At 46.7% G+C, this 24,233-nt stretch overlaps 1 protein-coding gene across 1 annotated transcript in view; it reads left to right on the top strand.

The window, feature by feature from the left end:
• GNAS (GNAS complex locus) overlaps window positions 6,177-24,233 on the top strand; it is a 139,340-nt gene continuing 121,283 nt past the window's right edge. Inside the window, exon 1 of the mRNA XM_021416897.1 lies at window positions 6,177-6,499. Coding sequence (XP_021272572.1) covers window positions 6,244-6,499 — 256 coding nt within the window. The 5' untranslated portion in view covers window positions 6,177-6,243. The remainder of the gene's footprint in view (window positions 6,500-24,233) is intronic.

Genomic DNA, 24,233 nt, shown 5'->3' with positions numbered 1-24,233 from the left:
CTCCATGCCCCAGTACCTCTGTACTATTTGTTGGTTCTTCCTTTTACTCAAAGAGTGCTGTGGCCAAATTGGTGCCTGGATCAGGAGTGCTCCCAATGGGCTGCCCAGTGAAGCTCAGTGCTTGCCGTACTTCTGGCAGCAGTCACTAAAAAGAGGCCGGTAATTGCTCTGTCACTGAGCCTGACAGAAGTGGGTAGCACCGTTAGTTTGATTAAGCTTTCTATGAATTCTGTGAATAAGAGTTCTGACATTTAAATACAATATTTGCAGGATGGAGCTTTTAACCAAACATGCTGGCTGAACTGCAGGACATTCAGTTGTTCTTTGCTTATTGCACTGAACAATTAAAGCTGGATTATCAAAGTTGTGCATCTGAGTAAGACATCACTGGTTCAAGTGAAATGTTTGCTCAGTTCTTTCTTATTCTGTTCTGAAAGGATGTGTGATCTTTTCAGACGCTGATTCAGAAATGAGTGTGTGTGTCCTCTGGTTTAATTAGTCACATGGACTGAACAACTCACTGGGGTAACGCGGCTGCAGGCGGGCTGCAGCCTCAGCCCAGAGCTCTGGGGTTGGGGATGAGCTGTAGGAGCAGCACAGAGCTGGAGGGACGGTCATGGGAAATGAGGTGCTTCATGAGATACGGGACGCACTGCCAACTGGATGGGAGGCCCTTAGCTTCCAAACCTCTATGACCTGCCCGCTGGGCAGCCCCGTCTACGGATTGCTCATTGCTCCTGGACACAATGCAGTGTTGTCGCAGGGTTGCTCACCCGGCCCGCGAGCGCTATCTCAGTGTACGGAACCAAGTGGCTTTGTTTTTTCCTACCTCTGTTGATAAGGGCCAACAGATGTCAGTGCAGCCCGACTAACAAGGGCCGCTGCTCCTGGGGCTGCACTGTGCGGGAGCATCCCTGGGTGCGGGGAGGGGGGGTGAGGGGGGAGCGTCGCCGAGTACAGTGTCGGTGTGTTAGGGGAGGCTGGAGAGCCTCTCACTGCTAAAAATATCCGCCCAAGTATTTTTAAAAACACATTCGAGGGTCCTTATAAACACACGGGCTTTTGTTGACAGAACAAGGCTGCTCATTTACGTTGTGTATCATCCTTGAAAACCTGCCCTGTTTGTGCAGGGAGTCCCACGACAACCCTTGCTCGCTGGAGGTGCCACAATGATCCCAACAACAAGCGGGGCAGAGGGGAAACAGGACGTGCCTGTAGGACTGCCAGTTAAGGAATGGAAACAAACTGCTCCATCAGAATGCTGATTCGCTGTTTTCACGAGTGGCTTTGTAGCCCAGCTCAGGGCAGCCCACATGCAGCAGGTGAGCCCAGAGGTGTGAATGAAGCCAGTGAGAGCAGTGCAATGGGCTGAGACATCGGGTTAAAAAGTGTTTGTAAATGGAAGGAATTTTACAACGTGCTCTATTCATTTGCCACCCGAAGTCATAATTTTTTTTTTTCAAGTGACATCTCTAGGACCCAAAAAGCCACTTATAGGGAACATCACACATGGAAAAAAATGGGGAATATGGTTTGGTATGCCTGAAGCAAAAGCGATGCATGACGCTGAAAACAACTAAACGTCCAAAAAGATAGACAAGTGGAAAGGTAGCAAGTGTTATTGTATTCAGTAGAGTGAAAAGCTTGTACTTTGGAGTTTGGATGGTGACACTGGCTGGTACTGTGCCCAGTGAACCCTACCTGTCCGTGAGCATTCCGCCCCCTGAGCACAGGCAGCCTGGCAAGGGGAATGGAGCCAAGAGCGAAGAGTCACACTTTAATTTATGCCCACTGTGTCAATTTGAGCTCATAGTGCAGTACTCTCAGATACACAAACCCATGTTCCACTGCCATCCCTGAATGCCCTTCTTTGGGCCACAGCCTGTCTTCGGTCCCTCACCAGGATTGTGGAGAAGACAAAAGATGAGTGAGGTGATGAAGGATCTCGTGGCAATCGCTTTGGAATACCTAACATCTGCACCAAACTAGTCAGGATATTAATAAGCTGGCAGCTCACCAACTCAGCTGCACTAACGCTGTGCACAGCCCAGGACTTTGCCCTGTGCCTTCAGGGAGGTGGGCTGGAGGGTGTCACAGCTGGCATTGAGAGTGGGCATAGCAGCCCATAGCGATACCTGTATGCTCTGGGCTCTGTGTAGAGACTTTGCTTTCATTACACATGGAATGGACTTGAATACCTTCCTGGGTGAAGGGGGTTTTGCTCATCCTATGTCCTCATGAGCCCAGGAAGCTAGAAGCCCGCTGTGCTGCAACAGCAATACAGCATTTGCTGCCCATGTCTTGAGAACACTGTCCTCTGACTGAAAGCTCAACATGACATTTGTCATTTTATGTTAGAAATACAACTCAAATGTAACTAATTCTAACCTTCATCCCTTATCTGAATGTTGTGATTCTTAATTTGCAGATAAACTGGCTTTTAAATTAACAGACGGGGCAAAGCCGCTGACGGTGACTTTGTGGTTACGGATATTAGGAATTCTTGGCTCTCAAAGTTTCTGCAAGAAGACAAGAAATTAACAGTTCAGCTCAATATATAAACAGAGATTTATGGAATCCAAGACAGAAATAAGGTGCTTACTCACTCATTTCAATCGTTAGTGTAGGAAATAGGGGAATGATAGCATCTACTTATCAACCTGAAGCGAAAGACCAAAAGAGACCAGACAGAGCCTGCTTCAGCTAAAATTAATGTCAAATACTCACAGTCTGTAGTGCGTATTTGGTCATACAGACCTTGGGCGAACTTCACAAACCTCACTTCATCCAGCTCTGCCTTAAGGGCCTTGTTTTGCCGTTGGGTGCCAAGAGGCATTGTTCAGCAGCCCCTGTTGCTGCAGCTGCAGCGAGCAGCTTACTGCTCTTCTTGAGATGCCTTCTGCAGAGGTGCCAGGCCACAGCCACCTGTACTGGAAAAGCTGAGTGAGAACCAGTGTGCTGGAGAGAGGACAAGCTGTGGGAGAAAAGCAGCAGGATGCTCATGAGCAGCTCTGACACACCGGTGTTTTGCAACAAGAAATGAACGCTGCATGTATAGACCACTTACAGTAATGGGAGTGGGAGTACTGTGAGGATATCTTGAGTTCAATCAATTAATTTCCCTCCCAAGGCACAAATAAATGCAAATTTTACTCATTTACATTTCTCCTGCTGACATATTTCCTGGTGTTAATCCAAGTTCTTTTGCTTATGTGCCCATGTTTCTTCTTTTAATGCCGCAGTCCTGTAGTTACTGCCTCTCTTTCTCTCTTCCCCTGTATTTTTTGCACTCCCAGATGGCCTGGTTTGCTTTTTCACCTCTCCACTTTTTCCACCCCCTGTTGCAGACAGTAAAAGCAGCAGAATAAAAAAATTAAAGGGATCCGCAGCCCAGCACTTGGGGAAGGCAAATCTCTGTCCCTTGCGGCTGACAGAAGCTGAACACACTGACAGGAGCTATGCAGGCTACCCTGCATTGCTGGGGTGGGGTAGATACACAGTGTGTGCCTGTGCCTTTAGAAATGTATTCTATAAATGCATTTTGTGCAACAAACTTAAGCTGTGCTTTTTAAGCCTGAATCAGTCCCCAGTATAATGCTACATGGCTGAACAGGGCCCATACATGGCAGAAGATGGTTTGACCTTAGCGGTGATTTCCTCTGCTACCTCTGAGACTGTGTGATTTCAGAAAACTGTCAACGTGTCACCCACTCTATCCAGATGAAATACATGGCCTTACCCTTGCCATTGCTGAAGTCGCATGCAATTTCTGGTTTCCTGAAAGGAGCCAGTCACAAGTTTTAGGAGTTATTCCAAAGATTCTGAAATGCAGTAGGAAAAGGGAAAGCCTGTCTTCCACTTTGGCTCTACTTCCTTCTCAGATTTCTCATTTAGATCACGCTGAGGAGAGGATGAACACTGCAGCAAAGGTAACTTGGTGCTCTGCACAGGACTGCCACCTGAACTGGAAACAGTTTCAAAGCACTGAAACCGAAACATTGATTGTAAACGTGTCCTGCTCCAAATTGCTCAAGAAGAAAACAGAAAATGTTTGTCTACCTGCAGAGCCAAGGGACCAAGCTCATAGGCTGAATGCTTCTTTCCAGCTTCTCACTTTACCTTCTGGTTTTGTTTAGATACCTCTTGTCTCCATGAGTCCCCTTTCCTTCCGCAGCAGCACACAGATCCCCACCACAGAGCACGCAGTTTCCGAATGTGTCCTTACTCTTGTTCGTGTGCCTCTCCAAAAAGCACAGGAAGAAGAAGAAAACTGCTATTAATAATCCTCTAGTCTGACCTTTACATTTTCTTGGTATATTACATTCTCAGGGGTGTGTTCATCAGAAGGATGAACTCTCCATCACAGAGGAAAGGCATTACAGCAGTGGAGACAGAAAGTGAGTCATGTGGGCATCTTCAGCACAACGTGAGATTGATTAATTTCTGCAACACACAATAACTGCTTCTGAATCTTGGGTTCACAGTCATGTTTGAAGTGAACTTATCCGCTGGGTAATGATTTAATTTGTACACTTACTAAGTATTGTAACAGCCAGGCAGCAAGGTATTGATTAGGTGCCATGTACGCTGCATAGGCAACACAATTAATAGAAAGAAGTAGATGTTCTCTCCTTATGCTCCAGGAACAGACCCACTGACCTCCCTGAGCACAACATGAGGACTGGAGAGGGAAGGACCTGACCACCACCTCCTAGGCCCGGCCTAGGTGAAACAGAAGTAAAAGCACTGCAATACCTGGCATCCTTCTTAATGGACACAGGCACGCAGCGTCTTCTGATGGAATAGGTGCCAGTGTCTCTGGGGCTGTTCCTGCCGTGAAGCATTTGTTCGTGACCCTGCCTGAGCCCAGACTCACAGATCATTTAAATGTGTTTCCTGAACTTGGTTCTGGCATCCCCACTCACCATCGCTGACTGTTCCTGGAAGCACGCGGGAAGCAGGGAGCCAGCGAGGTGCTTGGCAGAGCAGCTGAGGGATGGGGCCGAGGGCTGTGAGCTGCTTGGTGCTGCCTCCCTGCAGAGTCCGTGCCAACCAGACAGGTTGGGTTAAATCCCAAGACTAGCAAAAACCTCATGAGTGGCAAGGTACAAAAAGATGCCGGAGCTGGCTGGCACACCTGGCCAGCAGTGTCCTGCAGCTCCCACAGCTGATGCAGCAATCCCCTCACTAGGGATGCAGGCTCGCGCTGCAGTACGTGACCTGCTCAGCCTTGGGCACTGCAGAAACAAGGAAGTGAGCAGCTCATAATGGGTGTGTTCTGCTCACAGAGACTCACAGCTTTGCAAAGAGAGATTTCCATCAACATGTCCAACTTGCGAGAAAGCACTGAGAGTTCAGCGATAAGCATGCAGGCTGTTAGCAGGGGTACGCTGCAGCACCGAGAGCTGCTTGGAGAGGTCTGACTCCAGCATGCAGGATGTGTGGCCGGGCCCCGGAGAGCATTAGTCATGTTGTAAGGGAATGCTCAGAGCTGGCCGGAGATGAGTGTGAAATGCAGCATGACAGAGTTGGCAGTGCCGTGCATCGAGGGCGCTGCCAGGGAAGGGGTCGGTGCCACAGCCACAGATAGAGCCCCGGCCGGGTACATCGGTTGCAGCACAGGAGGTAAATTTGAAGTTTGCTTGTGAAAAAAAGAAACCGATGTGGTGCCTGCAGAGGAGAGGGGGAGAGCAAAGAGTCACCATTAACGTCCCCACCGATGATGGTGCTGATGGAAAACACAAGAAGCCGTTCCCACAGACGTGTATGGCGGGGAGCGACGAGAATCTGGGGCACAGAAATGGGGCCGTCTCGGTGCCACATCGCCATCTCCCGCGAGCTGGGACCTCTCAGCAGCGCACCTCGGGCGGCAGCGCGGAGCTCTCGCATGTCGCGACACGCCCAGGGCACGGATGTCGCCCGTCGGCTTCGCGGCCGCGGCTCGCGGCGGGGGGGAAACGTGACGGCGGCGGGCGCCGGGCCGAGACGGGGTGGGAGCGCCCCGACAGCGCGGGGAGGGGGCGGGCGGGGGCCGCTTTCCAGAGAATACGGTAAACATGTCCGCATCACGTGTGGCCGCCTCCCGCCGGCCGCGGCGCGGGGACCCAGCGAGGGAGGGGCGGGACCGCGCTCCGCAGCCCGCCGGAGGGAGCGGGGCCACTTTAAGAGGCCGCCGGGCGCCGCCGCCTCGCCCTGCCCGGAGCGGAGCATGCGGTAGGGCGGGCAGCGGGCGGCTCCGGCACCATGGGGCTGTGCTACAGCCTGCGCTCCCGCCTGGCCGCCGCGCACCCCTCCGTGCCCTACGGCGGTCGCGGCGAGGCGGACCCGCCGGCGGCGGAGCAGCAGCAGCAGCAGTGCGGAGACCTGCAGGTGCGGCACCGGCTGCGGCAGGACCTGGTGGCCAAGGAGCGGGCGGACAAGAAGCGGAGCAAAAGCATCGATAAGACGCTGAAGGCGGAGAAGAGGGAGTACAAGCAGACGCACCGGCTGCTGCTGCTCGGTGAGCGGGGAGCGGGAGGAGGCGGCGAGCCGGCGGCTCCCGGCAGGTGCGGGGCGGCCCGGCCCGGCGTCGCGGTCATCGGCGGGTGCCGCTCCGCAGCCCCGGGCCGGGCGGTGGGTGGCGGCTGCCGGGGGCAGGGCCGGGCCGCGCTGCGCTCACGTGGCCGTAGCGCCTCAGCGCCTCGAGGCTCCGTGCGGGGCCGGGGCTGCGGGCGGGGCGCCCCGCGGGATTGCTGCCGGTCCCTCCTCCCACGTTAGGTGCTGACATCGAGCCGCTCTTTGGCACCGCAGGGAAGGGCGCCGCGTTACGGGGGTGCGATCGTTCTGTGCGGGGAGAGCGCGAGTTCTGCGTGCGTTCATCTCCGAGCATCGCTGCTGCTGCCTCCCCGCGCGGCGCGGGGCGGGCTGTGAGGCTCGCTCGGCCCGCAGCACCTGCACGCAGCGCGCCGCACCCCGCGGGAGGAGCAGCCGCTTCCCAGGGGAACCCCGAGGCCGCAGACCGAGCTGCTCTGCTGCGCGGCCCCAGGCGGGTGCCGGCCTTCGGCTGGGGCCGTGGGTCCCCTTTCTCAGCACGCGTCGCTTGGAGCTCTGCTGTCGCGCGCAAATGGGCTGCAGGGCTGTAACGGTTTGGAATAGAGGGGGTGTGAAGTTAAGCAAGTGGCTTACGGGGCACACAGCCCCGTACGCCTGCTGAGGCGTGTACGGGGCTGTGTGCACAACGGCAGGGGTTCTTCAAGCCTTGGTGCTGGAAGTTTTGATTCTAGAAATACCGCTTCGTCTCACGTGGTTGTAGCTGTGCTGAGGAGTGTCTGAAAAGTGCCTGCATTTCCATCTGATGGGAGGGGAGCAAGGAGTAGTTGTGTAAAGGCAGCGAGTTCTGCCTGCTGCGAACGTGTGGGTGTGGAAATCACACCTTCGCCCAGCAGGGCAGACTGTGCTGGATGTGTTATGCTCTATAGCTTCTTAATGTATTTCTGTCTGTAAGTCTGTTCTTCTAGTGAAGAAGTGCTTGAAGACCAAGCTGTGAATATTCTTTTTTTTTTTTTTCTATATTAAATCGGGGAATAAACCAAACTAACTAATGCTGATGCTGATCTGCTTGTCATTATGGCCTAAAGCTTGTCCAAAAGACTTCTGTTCTCCCCAGGTAACATTTCGGTTGCCTGTTTTCTGATCTCTGTGCTGGCAGGCTGTGCACAGCACTGGGTTTTGCAGAAATGACATTAAACTTGGAGTGGGTTAAACGACAAATCTGAGCAGTTTGGAGTTATCTGTGCTGAAGCCAACAGAGTGCATTCTTTGTCAAAGTACTGATTTATAAATCTGATGGATATGAGTCAGTGTTATGCTGGCAGTGCTTTATTATATTTCAGCCTGGACTTGAATAGCAGGAAGTCGCTTTTTGGCCCTCTTGTAAATCTCGGGATGCCTAAGAGACCCATTTCCCTGCTCCTTGCGCAGATGGACAGTTTTCCCGTTAGCTTCCTTCCCTTGCTGCATCTCCCTGTACCCCACTCTTACTGCTACTTGGAGTTTTCTCTTTCTAATCTGGAACAAGAAGCTTGGAGTGCATTTGGTTGTACTTCATGCTCATCTGCAGGTACTGCTGCAGTAGCTCATGGCTGTGTACCGAGGCGTAGCCCAGATGCATACAGGTTACACCTGCAAGTTGTGCAAGGCGTAACGTCGTCCTGCAGTTGGCTGAGGAAGCAGGAGCATCCAGCTCAGACTTAAAGCAGCAGCTGTGTCTTCATTCTAAGGAATGAAGTCAGAGCGGGTAAAAAAGCTGAAGAAGTGCAGACCAGGGCTGTTTCCACGCTTGGTTCGATGGCAAAAGCTTCAAAAGATACTCGTGGCTTCCTGCTTGTGTGCCAACCTCTTGTGGCTCATGTGCTTCTGCACAGAGCATGGGCACGAGCAGCAAAGCACTCTGCAGGTGGCTGCTCTTTGTGCTTTTTCAGAGTGTGGGGGCTGTTCTTGTTGTATTGGGAACAATCCTGGTTCTGAAAGTGTATGTTTATGGGAGAAAGGATTTTAAACCTGGCCACGTGTATGCTGTCTGATTGTCAGAAACCTGCCCAGCTCTCCTGGTGTGCGTGTGGCTTTACCATGCACTTCCTTCAGTTCTGTAGCCTAGTTAATTGTAAGGAGAACCTGTCTGGTCTTTAGGTGTGCTTGCACTCTCTGTATATATCACTTTCCAGGTTCTCCCTCTCAGGCCGAACTCTCACCCATGTGAGAAGTACTTTGAGTTTATTTCCACAATGGAAAAGGGAACTTGGATATCTTTATACGCCACCATAGATAGATGCACTTGTCATCCAAGGTACTTAACTGCAATATATTAAACTACAGTGTACCAAATAATAGCCGTTCTGAATCCTACCTACATTAGTTCTTAAGTAAAATTGTTTCTAACAGAAATTCTTTGATGCAAATACAAATGCAGGCAATGCAAATGTGAAGTTTTTGTAGGAGGAATACATTGCACAGGAAGAAAAAAGTGCGTAAAGCTAGAAAATATCAGCGTGAGTACTAACCACAGTCCCCCTTTCTGTGTGTGTGCTGCTTGGTAAGCCCCTGGATACCATATAATTAAAGACTGTCTTGTATGGTTTACATTGTGTTTTTTCCACAGGCTTGTACTTCATTCAGTGCACAAGATGGATGTTGTGCAGTGAATGAGCAGCTATTCAATATTCTTATCCTCCTCATACAATGTGTCACCCCGTGCCCTATTTACGGCGCACCATCCGTACCCCGTACTGAATAACGAACTGTTGAACTCTTCGTGGGCTTTTCTGCAGCCCTAATCGCTGCAGGGACTGAATGCCCCATGTCAGTGACTGTATCTGCATGGCAGTACTGTGAGATGAGGGGCATCATCCTTCTTTTATGGATACTGGAGAGGGAAATGCCGTCATGGAAAAACCAAGGTGAAAGCTGTTGAAGCTACCGTAAAGTTTGTATGTCCCATCTTTGTCTAATGCTAATTTTTCTTAATACTGTTCTAGTTCTTTTATAGTATTTTATATGTTTAGGGCATGTATCTCTTGGCTGTGGAGGCTCGGTAGGTCAAGTTTTGGATGCTCTAACAGCAGTCCAGGGAGGTGCCAGGCATGGGTTGGTGCCAGCAGTGGCCGGCACGTGTTGCTCCTTCTGCTGCAGTAACTCTTCACTAGAGTGAAGCTGGTCTGGCTCTGCATGGTATATTTAATGGCATCACCCACAGTCATCCTTCACGTTGTGGTTCCCTACCTTGCTGTCAGCGCTGTAGCACTGCTCTGCCTCCTGCAGGGACTGGGCAGGCACAGCTGAGGGAGATACTCTTTTATAAAAATAAATGTTGGTTTAGGTGCTTGAGGAAATCCCATCTCGTGTGAGCTTGTCCCTGTAGACAATAGTGTCATTCACTTACAGTTCCCTTTTTGTTTCTCATGCCCCATGTTTTGTGAGCTAAAGGGGGTGTAAGCCCTGGAAAAATAAATATATGGTCCTTATTGGAAGATATGGAAAAGACAGGAAAAAATAGATTAAAACCATAAAGGGAATCTGTATTCTGGCATTTCCTAATTCTTGAGAACAGGATTATTGAAACTTAACATCTTATACCAAGTTGGCATTTATTTTCCTCTTTAAGAAAAGAAGGAGTAAGGGGAAAAAGGAAAAAAAAAAATCTGTATTCAGTCCTACAGGATGCTTGCAATACAAGTGCCTTGTAACAAGCTGCCCCGCTGCACGACCCGGCCTCCTGCTCACACACAGGCTCAGAAGGCGGCAGGACACAACTCTGCTCCAGATGGGCTGTCATTAGTGGTGAAGTAGTTATAATTTTTTCCAATGGGGCTCCCAGTAATTACCAGATACTACAAAAACACTTGGATGTGGGAATCTGCGGTTTCCATCTGTCGGGTAATTTCCATTGCAGGCATGATGGTCCTGCTGCAGACACCAGGAGGTGGTACGCTAATTATGGGTGTCTTCATGATGAAGAGCTTCTGCAAGACGAGTCCTAGTCTCTTCCCACCACTGTATACAGAATGTGCTCTGTGGCACAGAGTGTTGTCTCTTAAGCAGAGATCCTCTGGATGTGGAGCATATTCACTCTGAAGAAAAATACCTGGCAAGCTTTGCAAACTTAAACAAGGCTTTACCCAATATGCCAGCAGTGCTAGCTCCAGGACCTGTGATGCAAGTTGGTGAATGTTCACTAGAACTGAGTGGTGTCTTCAGCAGCAGAACCTCTATGCTTTAGATCACTTGTTACAGTAGTTCTTCTGCTGTTCACGTTTTAGAATTTCATAGAAAGGAGTCAGGCAAGCAGCTCATCATTCTCTGCCTCTTCTTTCTCTCTCTGAATGCTCCTGACGGTAACTTCTTTGTAGCATCTCCACATAAGCAAAACAAAATCATTAGTGTAAGACACACAGCATGGAATGCTTCAGCTGGCATATCTGAAAACTGGCAAAGTTAGAGCTCCTTCAAATGGGGTCTGGCAATGGGAGGTGTCAGGAAACGTGCAACAGCACTGCTATAGAAGCGTCATGATGAGGGACTGCTAGTGGGTGGCATGCTATTGTTGCTAGGATGGTCCCAGCCAAAACTACAGAATAATTGCTTCCACAGTTTCAACTAATGCTGAAGGAGGGGGTTGTACGTGTAAGCATGGATCCCTGTAGGGAAGGGGCTGAGAGATCTGGGGGATTCCCTGATCCCTAGTGACAGCTGCAGCCATACAGCCACAGCGTGGATATAGACATACATCTCTTCTTCCCCAGCATATAGGCAATGTCTGTGTTAGTGATAACCTGTATTTTTACTTATGTGCCTGATGGGATAGAGATTGTAATACATTACTGAAGAGAGGCCACATTCATGTATAGCCAGGGATCTAATTTCAGGGTTTTATCTGACTTTATTTTTTAAACTGAGACTTTACCTCCACTGTGCTCTGGTCTTGGTGGTTGTTTCTAGCTGTTCTGTCTGTTATTCTGAAGGAAGGCAGCAGTGTTTCCTTTGCTCCTGTAGGAAGGAGGGTGGCTGCTGTACCTCCTGGCATCACAAGATTTCCCAGCACGGAGTAGCTGACTATACCTCAGTGAAACCACTGCGTTTCTTGCCTGCAAGAAATTAAGGTTCACTCAGCATGCATGCTGGCTGGAGTCCAAAGTGTGTTGTTAGAGTAGGTGACTCCTCTAAAGTATTTATTTAGAAATGGGAAGAACTTTTTCACTTGCACTGTTTCCAGAGAAGACGAAAATTTCTTCATTGCTCCTGTGCAGCTGTTACCTCCTCCTACAATGGAGCATCTTAAATTGAGCTGTCTTCAGCACTAGGATTTCTGTAGGCTGGCAGTGCCATGGCTGGGAGTAGCTCATAGGGAGCGCCAGCAGTGAGGAGATGAGAGGACTGAACTCAACATGATGCCTCTTAAAAGAAAATGTACTTTGAAAATAAATTGACAAAGGGAACAGGAAAAGAAGAGAGAGGGTACCAAGTGCCTTCTTGTTATTTATAGCTCAAACTTTATGCTGCTGCAATAAAGTAGAAGCAAAGTCCTTTTGTCTGATGTGTGACATGCTTGTGAAGTTTCTGGAGCTGCCTACAGAAATGCGCTTCAGACTCTCCTTAGTTTCCCTGCATTTACTTTTAATGTGTTGGAGCTGTGCATGTGTTGAAGGGGCATCTGCGGTGGGCCAGGCAGGGCTGGTAGGTGCCTGGAGGTAAAGTGTGTGGTCTGGAGAAATTATTTGGTTTTGTCCCTTGAGATGGGTAGAAATGTTCCATAGCCGGAGGGATGTAGCTATAGGTCCAGCGGTGACAGCTCTGCAATTTTTTTCCCATACCTGATGTCTATCCATTTTCATCTGTTAGAAGAATAATTTCCCATCAACCCTTTCTCTTGGGAAGGAGGGATGAGAGACTCAGAATATTGTCCTACCTTGACTCCAAATAGATACTACACCTTCATGGTCATGCATATAATTCCCCCAGGTGGGAGAACAAGTTTCTCAGGTAACTTCCTTTCTGTTTTTCAACAGAAATGTGAACAGTTTTTGTCCCTTCTGTGCTGTTGATACCTGCGCATCTTGATAAGGTGTGTTCACATTCATGGAAAAGAAACTGTGAAGACCACAGCTACCTCTAGCTGCATGTATTTCTTCCCCGTCCCCTTTAAATTTGGGAGTGTACTTATTCACAAATATGCATGATTTCACTGAATATTCTTCTAATTACTATAAATTTTAAAAGGCAAGGAAAAAAACTTGCCAATTCCCTGAAGTGATGACAAATCCAGATACTTGTTGTAAGAACACCCAGCTGCCAGGTGTGTGTAAATCCATAATGTTCTAGATATTTGGACCTGAGGGATGTCTCTCAAGAAGGGAACGTGAACTCCATAACTCCTTCTCATTGTTCCCTGGTCAGTGAAGCATTTGAGAAACAAGCCACTGTATGCTTTATAAATAGCACAGCTGAAGTCTTCTTTATTTCCTCTGATATGTTCCCTCTGCAAAGAAAATTCACAGAATCTGTGTCTCAGCAGCACTTGTGAGATTTGTATGTCACAAAAAAAACCTTGAGTATTCACTGCATTAAGGAATGTGGGTGGGGAGGGTGGTAAACAGACCTCATAAAGTTGCTTCTAGTTACTTTCTAAGTGAAAGAAGGGGATGCTGAGGAGGATGCATCGGTTCCCAATAAGGAGGGAGATGCAGTGTTACAATCTAGCCCTACTCTGCTTAGCCACTTCTCCAGTCTCTTTTGCAGTGTGTTGGAAGCAGGGGAAGTGCTAAAATTCCTGGGAAAACCCAGTTAATTTCTGCCTGCAAGCTGGAAGAAGAGTTTGAGAGATTTTCCTCCTACTGAAGAACGTTTGTTTTCCTCCATCCTAAGCACAGCTAACCATTCTTGCAAGGAAGGATTTTCATAGAAGTTAGCAAATGCACCAAATAAACCAATGCCTCCAATGTCCTGCTGTGCCCACCCTTGAAGCTCAGCATGGCACAGGGTTGTCCTGGTGTCCAGCACTATTTTCAAGAGCTGAATCCACGCACTCCTGCCCATGCACAGGTTCACAGGCTTGTTTGCACGTTGCAGTGTTGCCTCAGCTTTGTGACTTTGACCTCCAGGAAGTCTATCGGGTTCAGTGGAAAAACAAATGGAGAGAGAGCCCAACCCCTCACCATCCCACGTGTGGACGTGCTGTGTGGGGATGGCACTTACTGTGATCCCCATGGGAGAGAGCTGTGAGAGCTTCTTACGGCCACGGCCACTGCAGCTTCACAGTGTGCTGAAGGTGATTTATTTGTAGGGTGGAAGTGAATGTAGCGTGAGTGGGAAAAGTATTTTTATGTGGATTTTCACAGAAGATTTCATATAAAGTAGCTTCAGGCGTGAACCAAGCCCTGCATGAGGTTGCATTCCCACCCCTTCCCCACCCTTGGGGCAGTTCTCCTATTTGTGCCTACTGTGAGTTATAGAAACTCTGTGCCAAACTGTTGCTTTCAAAATCTAAGACTTGTATTTTGGGAACATTCATCTGATTATTGAAAGTTAGTGATACCTCAACCATGCATGTTACTGGCTACTGAGGGGCAGGTGGCAGTTGACAAGGGAGCCTGGAACATGTGAGCTGCTGAGTATTTGCTGTGTGCCAGCATGTGCAGTAACCCAAGGCAAGTGGAGGGAGTTCTCCTCTCTTTGGCTCTGCAGTTTATAGGAAAGTTACAAAGCTTTTTGTTCCCCAGCAGTTGGCATGTGCTTGTGGAGAACCCAGCTCTCTTTTCTCATCAGTGCAAACAAAAATAACTTCAGAGCTACATTTTTACTGTAAGTATTGTGTTTTTCTGTCAAGCTAAAACCAGCAGAAGTCCCTGTGGACCAAGCTGTCGTTTTATTTTCTGCTGAGCCTGAAGGGGCTCCATTTTCACCTCCTCCGTCCTGTGCTGGGTGACAGGAGGGACTGTGAGGCCGTGCAGCCTCTTGGCTCTGGTTGCAGCGGGAGGTTCAGGCTGATGGGCACAAGGCACCTGCTCTCTTGGGTTCCACTTGGGGAGCATGGTTTCCATCTCTGATGTGAACTTAGTATTTTGAACTTCTAGTAATGTCTTGCACTGTAGGAGACCGGTTTCAGGCATCAAAGCAAGGCAACCATTTTACATTAGTCCTTTCTGACTCTTTAGTTTTGCTTATGGTAGTTTGACTGGGACACTGAGAGCTCTGCAGGCCCGTTGTTTTTTTCCCTTGGATTCTATCAGCTCTGCAGGTTCTGTGACAGAGCTTGATTCAGCCACTAGCAGTGCTGGCATGTCCCTGGGCTGACACAAGCTGTGGTGTGCTGTGATGGTGTCCCAGGCTGACTGGTTGTGGTGGGCCCTGCCACAGAGCAAGGCCAAGCCCCTCATGGGCCTCTTGCTGTTCCCTGTCCTGGCACCGTGGCCTCTTCCTCTGCCCCTCCTGCCCAACCCCAGCACCGTTTGTCATTTGTGGCCTGTGTTTGTTTTTTCATTTTTCCCGGTGGCTTTCATGCTGAAATCTCAGTGTTGCCAATTACCCGGGGGGGAGGTTCTGGAGCACTGAGGAATTTGTGGAGCTTCAGCTTTACAGGGGGAGGAAACAGGCGCTGAGGAAGAAGGGCATGCTGTTGTGAGCTGACAGTCTGCATCTAGACTGTTTTTCTATAAATACCAGATAAAACTCTCTGCATTGAAGAAAAATACTGCATAATATAGTCCCATGATGTTTCCACTGCCTGCGTCCCACACAGGAAATTCATGATTTGATAGTCCCAGTTTTTCTCTGGTGATTAGAAATGTAAAACTACTATCTTTTAGACAAAAGCTCAGAAATACTCTCTGCTCTAAGCCTGACTCCTTAATGCCACTAGTGTTCTCACTTCTCTCATTCCTTTCAGCTTCTGGGAAGGTTTTTCACTTGTCTGTAGCATTTCATGCTGTACCACCTGAAAAGGCAGGGAGTGATGTGGGTCTTGATTTCTAGAAATTTCAGAAGAATATGTATTTGTTTTTGAATACTTCAGATATTCATAAGGAAAACTTTCTAGTCTTGCCTATCCCTAGAAACAAAATCTGTGATAATTTCTTACATGTGTATATTGTTGTATCCAAAAGTTTACTGCTACTGAAAAGTCAAAAGCAATTTGCAAAGGCCTGTTTCGTGATCAAATTGATGAAAAGGGTGAAATTCCATTCCTGGGCTTTGGATCAAATGAAGAGTTTGTGTTGCAAACTCAAAGCAGTCCCAGTGGTTTCAGTGTAGGAGAGAGGGCTCTCACCTGTGTGTCACTGTTCCCCAGCCAACACAGTGACAGATCACAGAATCATTCTTTATCCTCCTCAGAGAGCCAACCAGTTCAGCTTGAGTACCACTGTCTGTCCCAAACTGTAGTTTTACTGTGCAAAAGAGTTGAGACCTCATGGTATGTGAAACTTTCTCTGCTATCAAGCAATTCTCTATTGGAAGGTTTGAGAATCTGTTGCTTTTAGTTGAGGTTTAAGTAAAACCCGAACACTGCAAAGACATTTACGATTCAGGCTTATTTTGGGAAGGGGATGAGGAAAGTCTTGATAAGTTATGCACTTGACCACATGTAGTTAAAAATATTATTTGGAATATAAACTTCCTTGTCTGAAGACCAGCTTTATGCACTAAGTCAAAGAGCACAAAAAGCAGTTCTCCTCCCAGCCTCCATAAGTATACCTTAATGCTGCTGAATCCTGGAAATTATGCAGGGCATGCTTTTTAAATGTTGATTTTGACTTCTTGCCTGGGACCAAGTGTAAAGTCTTTCCAAGGAAATACTTAGAAGACTTGCAGTGAAACCCAAAAGCTGCTGCCAAACCTTCCTTTTTAGAAAGGGAGTAGGGGGCAATCTAGACTGTTAAAAACTTCCAGTTGTTTGTAATTAAATCCACTTCTTCTGTGCATAATAAACATATACTTAGAAAAAGATCATTTTACATAATACTTATGTGGTTTACTGCTGCTCTTCAGCTGCTAAAAATCAAGCAGCAGGTCTGCTATTTCAGTCTGGAAGGTTACTGGAAGCTGGGAAATCAGGAGCGATGCAGCTGTGCCGCCACAGTGGCATGTACCCTCTTCATCCCACGGTGACATGCAAGTTGAGCTGGGGAATCCTTGTCTCATTGTGAACCATCCTTCCCACTTAGCTAGCTGAAAGCTGTTTGGGATTGACAGGGATGGAAGCAAAGAGGAGATTAAAAAAATATATATATATATCCCATCCACATGTTGCTCCTTGCCAGCAGCAGAACCACTCCATGGCCTTGGTGAAAGCTGTGGGACTGCAGGGACATCTTGCCAGATTGCTTGCTTCCAGGAGGGTTGGCAGGAGACAGGACTGCTAAATCCTCATGGCTCTTCCCACCCTGATTTGGTCTGCCACTGTTCCTTCAAGATTTCTTCAAGTCTGCTGCTGTTTCATTGAGAGAACTGGAAGTGCAGGGTGGGAACACCAGCAGCTCTTGGGACAGCTGTCCCTCTTCCTGGTCAGGAGATGTCCTGAGGCTGAAGCTGCTGCCAGGCCTGTCAGGAAGCTCAGTGCACATAGTGCCAAGCGGGTGGAGAAAGAGGCCACAGCTTCCCCCGTGTAGGGAAGGAAGGCCACCAGGCAGAGGCAGTGCGATTGTTTTGTGATGCCTCTGCTTGTGTCCTGCAGGAAGGAGTCTCTGAAGCAGTTTGTATCTTGTTTTTCTGTCATTACTGAAGTCACCTCCAGTTTGGTTGTTGGTTAATGGCAGACGTGAAATTCCGTTTGTGTGCATACATGTGTTAGAGCTGCAAGAGTGCCATCACATCTTTTAGCATAGGCATGTATTTCACCAAGCAAAGTGCAAAAACTCTCTGGTTTTCACTGTTAATGAAGTTGCATGTAAAGCTTGGTCTTCTCCCCTTGCTCTTCGTATTCTGTTCATTACATGCAGCCCTGACCAGAAGTGTGAATGAGGGCATAAAGCTGCTCCCACTAGTGATGGACAGAAACTTCCAGGGTGTGTGACTTAGACCTCTTGCAGGTGGTGGTGCCGGCTGTGGAGGGGACAGGAGGTGGCTTTTTAGTGTTTAAGGGCTGCTGGTATTTTTTAAAAAAAAAAAAAGAAAGAAAGCCAACATAATGTTCTGGTTTAACTGTTGTTGCTCTGCTACTATTAGTGGGTTTCCCAGTCTCGTGGCAAAGGGAATTTGCTGCAGAATGCTCTCAAGCCTGAACATGTGTTTATCCAGGAGGTAAATTTTGCATTTACCTTTGGCAAGAAAGGGAATTCTTCCTAGGACAGCATGAAGAAGTTGTCACTTGCTAAGTTACAGGTGACGTGAAACAGTAGATAGGAGACATGAAAAGAGCAGAGAGGAGCAACTGAGAGGTATTGCCTAATAAATGACATAAGTAAAACCACAAAGCCCTACAGAGTAGATTCGTTAGGATTTGAGATGAAAATCCCTGTTGGTTGCTGAGATTATCGCCCGGCATATGGCAGGGAATGTCACAGTGAGGTAGAATTAGCTGCTAATGATCTAGACACCAGTTGTAAACAGATGTCTGCAGTAGTCGCAACTGTGTGTTGTTTAATTCAGCTGAAATCTGGATTACTCAACAGGCTCACCATGGTACTCGAATACTTGGTATCTTCTTTTCCCACTGTTCTCACTTGGTACAGACCATCAGCTAAACTTCAGATCTTCTGCATCTCACTCGGCTGTTTCTAATCATTGAGACTGCTGAATTCATTGGTATCTGTCTTGCTTACTTCGAGTTTTCCTGGTAGCTGTCTGCCATGCCTGACAGTATTGCACAGGCCAAAGGCTGCTGCAGAAACTCTCGGCTTCATTATGTATTTCCACCTAGGAGGCTTCTGCTCTGTTATTTATAAATATGTATATTTACAAATTTGTATTTAAAATTTATTAACTCTTGATGATGCTCTCCATTGTATAAGTCATTTAATTTCTAACTTAGGGATGTAGTTTCCCGGGGTTCTCTTTGGGATCTGTGCATATGCTTAGGATTAATTGAGCAACCTGCCCTTGCTATCTTTGTGTTTCTTCAAGAGACCCCAGGAAGTGTTACTTAGCACGTCATTTTCTTACATCAATTTGTCATTATTGGAAAATGTCTTGCTAGAGCTGGGAGTTTTTATTGCCTGAGGCATGGAGAAAGTTTAATTGTTAGTTCAGTTCATCCTTTTTCCACCCCTTCCTTTATGTTAAAACTTCCTTTTGGACTTAATCTTTGACAGTGAAAGCAAGACCTCAACCTTTCTTTGTAAGTTAGATTCTTTTGACCTGGTGTCATCTTTGTTAGACAGCTTCACACACTGTACTACAATAATATTTTTCTTGTTGTGCAGTGAACAGCGCTGCAGTCATTGTTCCAGATGGGTTCATTTTTCTCTAAATTGGCAACTGTCTTAACAGATTTTTCTGTGGCTTCCAAATTATCTAGTACTACTTGAAAGAAAATGTGATTCAACTGAGAGTTTTCAAGCCCATCTTTCACTGAGCTGCCAGAAACTTTATTTATTTTGTACAGGCAGTTTATACTGAATTTGCATTTTAAGTTGCATCCTTGGAAATGAACTGAAAATATTAATAATCTTCCTATACTTTCACACAGAGTAGAGTTTTCATTCAGGCCTATTTATTAATGTGTGTCTTAAACTGTAGTAAAAACTGAACTATTTCATCACCTCCAGAGCAGGAAGTCCAGTTCTCTGCCATTGTAGATAACCTCAGAGTGCTGCCCCTCTCACAGGGTGCCACTTCAAATGCACGGTGGTTTTGAACTCCAAGGAAGCTGCCCGTTAAAGAACCTGAAGTTTATGGAAACCCTGCACAGAATAAGGTTGCAATTCTTGGTTAGTACAGATGGCTTTGTCTGAGTAGCAAGAAAAAACTGATTGACTGTTGATCATTGCAAGAAAAGTGAGAATTGGTCTTGTGCTACTGGTAATCAGTAGAGAGCCTAGCTGTAATTACTTCATTTTTAAATTTTTTTTCTTTTATCTCATGCATTTAAACATCTCTAGCTTTGATTTACAAAAGTTTTAGGCAAATTATTCATTTTTTTACTCGAATTCCTATTTGATAATCCACATGATAATGAAATTGTGGCTTTGACTTCTAGAAAGCTCCTGTGTAGTTTTCAGAATGTCAGTTTCTAAGTAGTTGGACTTCAGAATTCCTCTGGAATAAATTAAGTGCTGAATGGTTATTCCAATAATACAATGGGCATGGGCAACAGCTAACCGTTCATCTTGAACCCATGTTGCTTCAAAGTCTTTGGAGACTGTGGGATCTATCTGCTGCTTGTAAGACTGGGTCTAAACTGCAAATGCATGTTCTTCTGACTCGTGCTCTCTGTCTGCCCTGGCACATCTGTTCTGAACTTCAGTGCATTCAGGCATTTCTTCTGATAGGATTTTTTTTTATGCCAAAACCAAAAGGACTGTTCCAGGTTGTTTTTTTTCTTTGCAGTTTTGTCAAGTGAAAGGCCCTGAACCAACTTTGTTTGAGCCATGCCCTGCAGCATCCCAATGTCTGCTTTCTAGGATGGGCAGCTATTGCCCAATTTGTGATTCACATGCAAAGTTTCGATGAATTACCTCATTCAGGGTGCACCAGCTCAAAAATCTCACAGCTAGAGAAACTGTTAGAATTGGATATGTAATGTTAGTTATTCCTTTTTTTAAAATCTTAACTCTTACTCCTAACTAATCACAGAACACTATAGAAGGATTCATTGCAGACAGAAGTACTGTTCTCAGTTACTTTATACCCTACTTTTTGTTTGCTTATCTTTTGTTGACAAAAGTGGATTTATAGGGCAGCTTTCTTTGATTGCTTCCCTTTCAACTTTGCCTGTGCCTTTTTATAATTGCAGATGATTTTTGACATACAAGCAGCACTACTATGAATGCAATTTTATAGGACTGATAGTGTAGTTGTCTCTAAGCTTTGGCAAGCTAGTCTGTATGCTTTAGGCTGTGTTAAGTACACCTGCCTTGTTATGTTTCTGCTCTCTCAAAACTATTAACTGACATACTTTCTATAAAACGCTGACAAGAATGTTTTTAACTATTCTGAAGGACACTGACAACTGTTGAATAAAATGATAGGGAAGTTCAGTGCTGCAGGAACAGGAAGGTGATGAAACTTCTTTTTGGTCTTCAGTGCTTCCTCACATTCTTCTTCTGTTAAGCAATCAGAATTAATGAGAAATGTATGCTCTTTCTTCCTCCTTGAGAAAGCCATGTGATGCTTTAAAATACTGCAATGAAAAATATTGAGTATATTGGCCAGAACTGAGGAAGAGCAAAATATGGAAGTGATGTTATTGAAAACAAGGATGTTATCAAATGCAGCATGGCATTGGCAGAAGTTCTGAACAGAATGTTTATCCTGTTTATCCCTGTTTCACAGGAGAGTAGGGGGAAGAAAAAACCCTAGGGAACAAGTTTCATGAAGACAGAGAAACTGAAACATCACTGCAACCCATGGAGAATGTAGGTGTCTGTGATGTTCTTGGGGTGGAATCATAGAGCTGGATCTTGAATCTGGCACTGGGGGTCCCAAGCTCCACACTGGCAACCCTACAGGACTTGGCTGCTGCAAGAAGGGGGAAGGTGGGAAGGATGCAGTGAGATGTGGGTTTCTGCGATGACCAGAGGATGTTGTTAAGGCCAGGGAAAACAGTGAGAAGGCAGTGCCGTTGCTCTGCCCTTTAAGGACTGCAGCAACTCGCGTCTCTCCCTGGAGGCAAAGTGGTGCTTGCATCTTCATTCCCAGTTTCTTTAGTTTCCTGAGCAGTTGCGTTCTCCCGCTTTCTGCACTTCACCCAGAGCAAATGCATTACATGGAGAAAAAAGTAATTCTGAATTAAACTGTTTTCTTGTCCCTTCAGCCCTTTTTATCAGTTTGTGTAAACATTTGGAAGGATAACTAGGTGCTAACCTTGAGTGCTTAATGTTAGGACTAACTTCTGCTTGCTGCTTACCAAAACAGTAGGGCCACTGTGTAACAGCAGAAGTGTAAGCAAGTGTCAACATGGGACACTGATATTTTAACAGTAGACTTTAATTAATAATAAAACTAGGTGGAGGATTTTAGGGTGAGTTAAATTTATTGCAGGAGCGCCCTCAAGTGCTGGCACAATTTAAAGGTCTGATGATCTCTCCCACAGGACACCACTGGGAGTTCATTAGCTGGTGCTTGATGCTTTCTCATGTTTAGCCCTGTAAGAGCATATATGCTATTACAGTGTAACTTTTAGTGCTTGCCAAAAACCGAGATTATTTTAGTTAATTAGCAGCATGAAGCAGAGTGTGCTGGTTTGGGGTTTCTTCTTAAAGTCCTTTGTGGTAAAGATGTTTTTGTTAGGACCAGTTTGGTGGAAGTGATGGTAGAAGGAGTCCTGGGCGCAGGAGCTTCCTTCAGACAGGTTCTCGATGAGCTGGGTTCCATAGGATCCCAGTTTGTAGGTTAGGGTGCTCGGTGTCAGCAGAGCCAAGAGCACGGCTCTGTTAAACCTTGTTCAGCTCCTGTGGCCACGTCTTAGCTTAGGTTGTGTGTGTGATGGAGCAGAGTCCTCTCTGGTCTGACTCATTGCCTTACCAAAGGATTTCCCTGGGTTTAGATGCGATGTTCACTCGCTAGGTGCTGGCATAACCACAACCATTAGGTAGTGGGCTTCTAACTAACATGCTATTTGTAGTGGTGTAAGACTGAATGTAACTCATGGCAGTACAGAGCACCTGTGTTCTGCTAGGTGTGTTGGACCATCACAACAAACTGGCATTACTGTGGTTGAGCGAGGAGCCTGGAGCTTTTCTTACCGTTCTGCAGCCTTGTGAGCAGAGTTCCCCTTCTCCTGGATGTGGCTGCAGCAGGGAGCTCTGGTGACAAGCTCACTCTGCAGCTTCTCAGCAGTAAAGCTGCAGTCGTATCCAAAATTGCAGCATCTGTTTCAGCTGGCTGACAGCGCTGGCTGTGTGATTTCCGTTGTTCTGCAGAATCCCTTTCAGTTGAGCTTCTACCTCTTGTCTCCCAGCAAGTCTGATCAAAGCAGGTCAAGTCAGCCTTGTTCAGAAGCAAAGGCAGAATTGCTGAGTGATACAGGGTTGTCTGGAGAGGTGAATTTAGCCTGAGAATGATTCCACAGGGGTAATGCAATCATAGCTCCTAATAATTACCTCGATCAGCAAAATGAACATTTGAGGCATTGTCGAGAGAAGACATCCCTTATAATCCTCCCATTGTATTAAAAAAAAAAAAGCCCTTTCCTCTCAATTCCTATGGGGCATTTTTGTAAAGATACTTCAAAGTCTCTGTTTTATATTCCTTGCATGTACTATTCAAATGTGTATTTCAGGGCATCCTTTTGTGTGGGTTTCTCCAGGTCCAGAGAGAATAGCAATTGCGATAGTGATAGCAATCTGTGGAATGAAGAATTGCAACATTTGGGCCATAGCCACTCTTAAATGCTTGAGTCTTGAATGAGCATTTCTAGAATAAAAAAGGAAGAAAGTAAGAGGTCTGAAGGGAGAGAATTTAGAAATAATTCAATCATTTGACGTGAGAAAAATAGTGACACATCTTTAAAATAAACAAATCTAAATGTCAATGACTCTATGGAGATCCAGTAGCCCAGGATCACTTGGGTTTGTGTGTTGTTTTTTTTTTTTTTGGGCCAAAGGTTTTAAAGCCTTTGGCCCAAGTGCTGCTCTCAGCTACACATGTGCAATTGTGCACCACTCTGTTGTTAGGTGACCTTGTGCTGGCTTTGATTTGCACAAAGGAAAATGACTGCTTCTGTTTCTCTGGAGGCTTTACCACTCTGGAGCAGTGCTGAGAAGAGTTGGGTTATGTGGTCCAGTCTCTGTTATGGCTGGCTCAGTGCTTGCTGCTACAGACCGGAGGAAGGTGCTCCTAATTATGGGTAGAGCTCTGGATGAGATACTCAGTCTCTGTAGGATACAGAGGTAGCGTATGAAGTACTTCATGTAGCATTTCTGAATGTGGACGTAAAAGATGCTAAACATTGTGTTCATGGGAAAGCTGTTGTATTTTGTTTCCTTTTCCCTAGCATGACTCATTTTTCAGCATAGCATACTTCTATTTACATATTCAACTTCAGTTTTGTCTTATTACATTTTAAGCTACTTGAGGAACAACATAACTCTGTTCCAGAAGGAATTATCCCAGAGTAAATATGACCTCATGCAAAGGAAGCCTTTTGTTTCCATCACACCCTGTTGGTGTTGTGGAGACCAGCCTACCTGTTCATCTGCGTGCCCTACACAGCTCTGGTGTTGCTCTCCCTGGATGTCACCCATCTGGATTCAGGCATGCAGTTAAATATGCTGCTGGAGTAACAGTTCCATGCACACAGAGTCCTTCATTCTGCCCTGTAATTCTACATGGTCACAGCAGGAGATGCTAGATGTTGATCTTTTTCTGGAGGTGAAATGTCAAGTCCCATCTTAGCTGGAGGCATTGGGATGTGCCATAGCAAATGTAAAGGGGCACTCCCAGGTCAGGAGTCCTCCAGGGCAGTAATGGTCTCCAGGAAGATCTTCCAGTGTGGATAGGTGCTGTTAAGAACTGGAGTGTATTATCACAGAGAAAACGTGTGCTCCCTTTTTTTCCTCCTCTTTCCTTCTGCTGGGTTTAAATTGAGTATTGGACAGACATTGACT

This window comes from Numida meleagris, chromosome 19 (genome assembly GCF_002078875.1).
Source record: "Numida meleagris isolate 19003 breed g44 Domestic line chromosome 19, NumMel1.0, whole genome shotgun sequence".
Taxonomy (NCBI): Eukaryota; Metazoa; Chordata; class Aves; order Galliformes; family Numididae; genus Numida; species Numida meleagris.
This window is presented reverse-complemented; position numbering and strand designations above follow the sequence as displayed.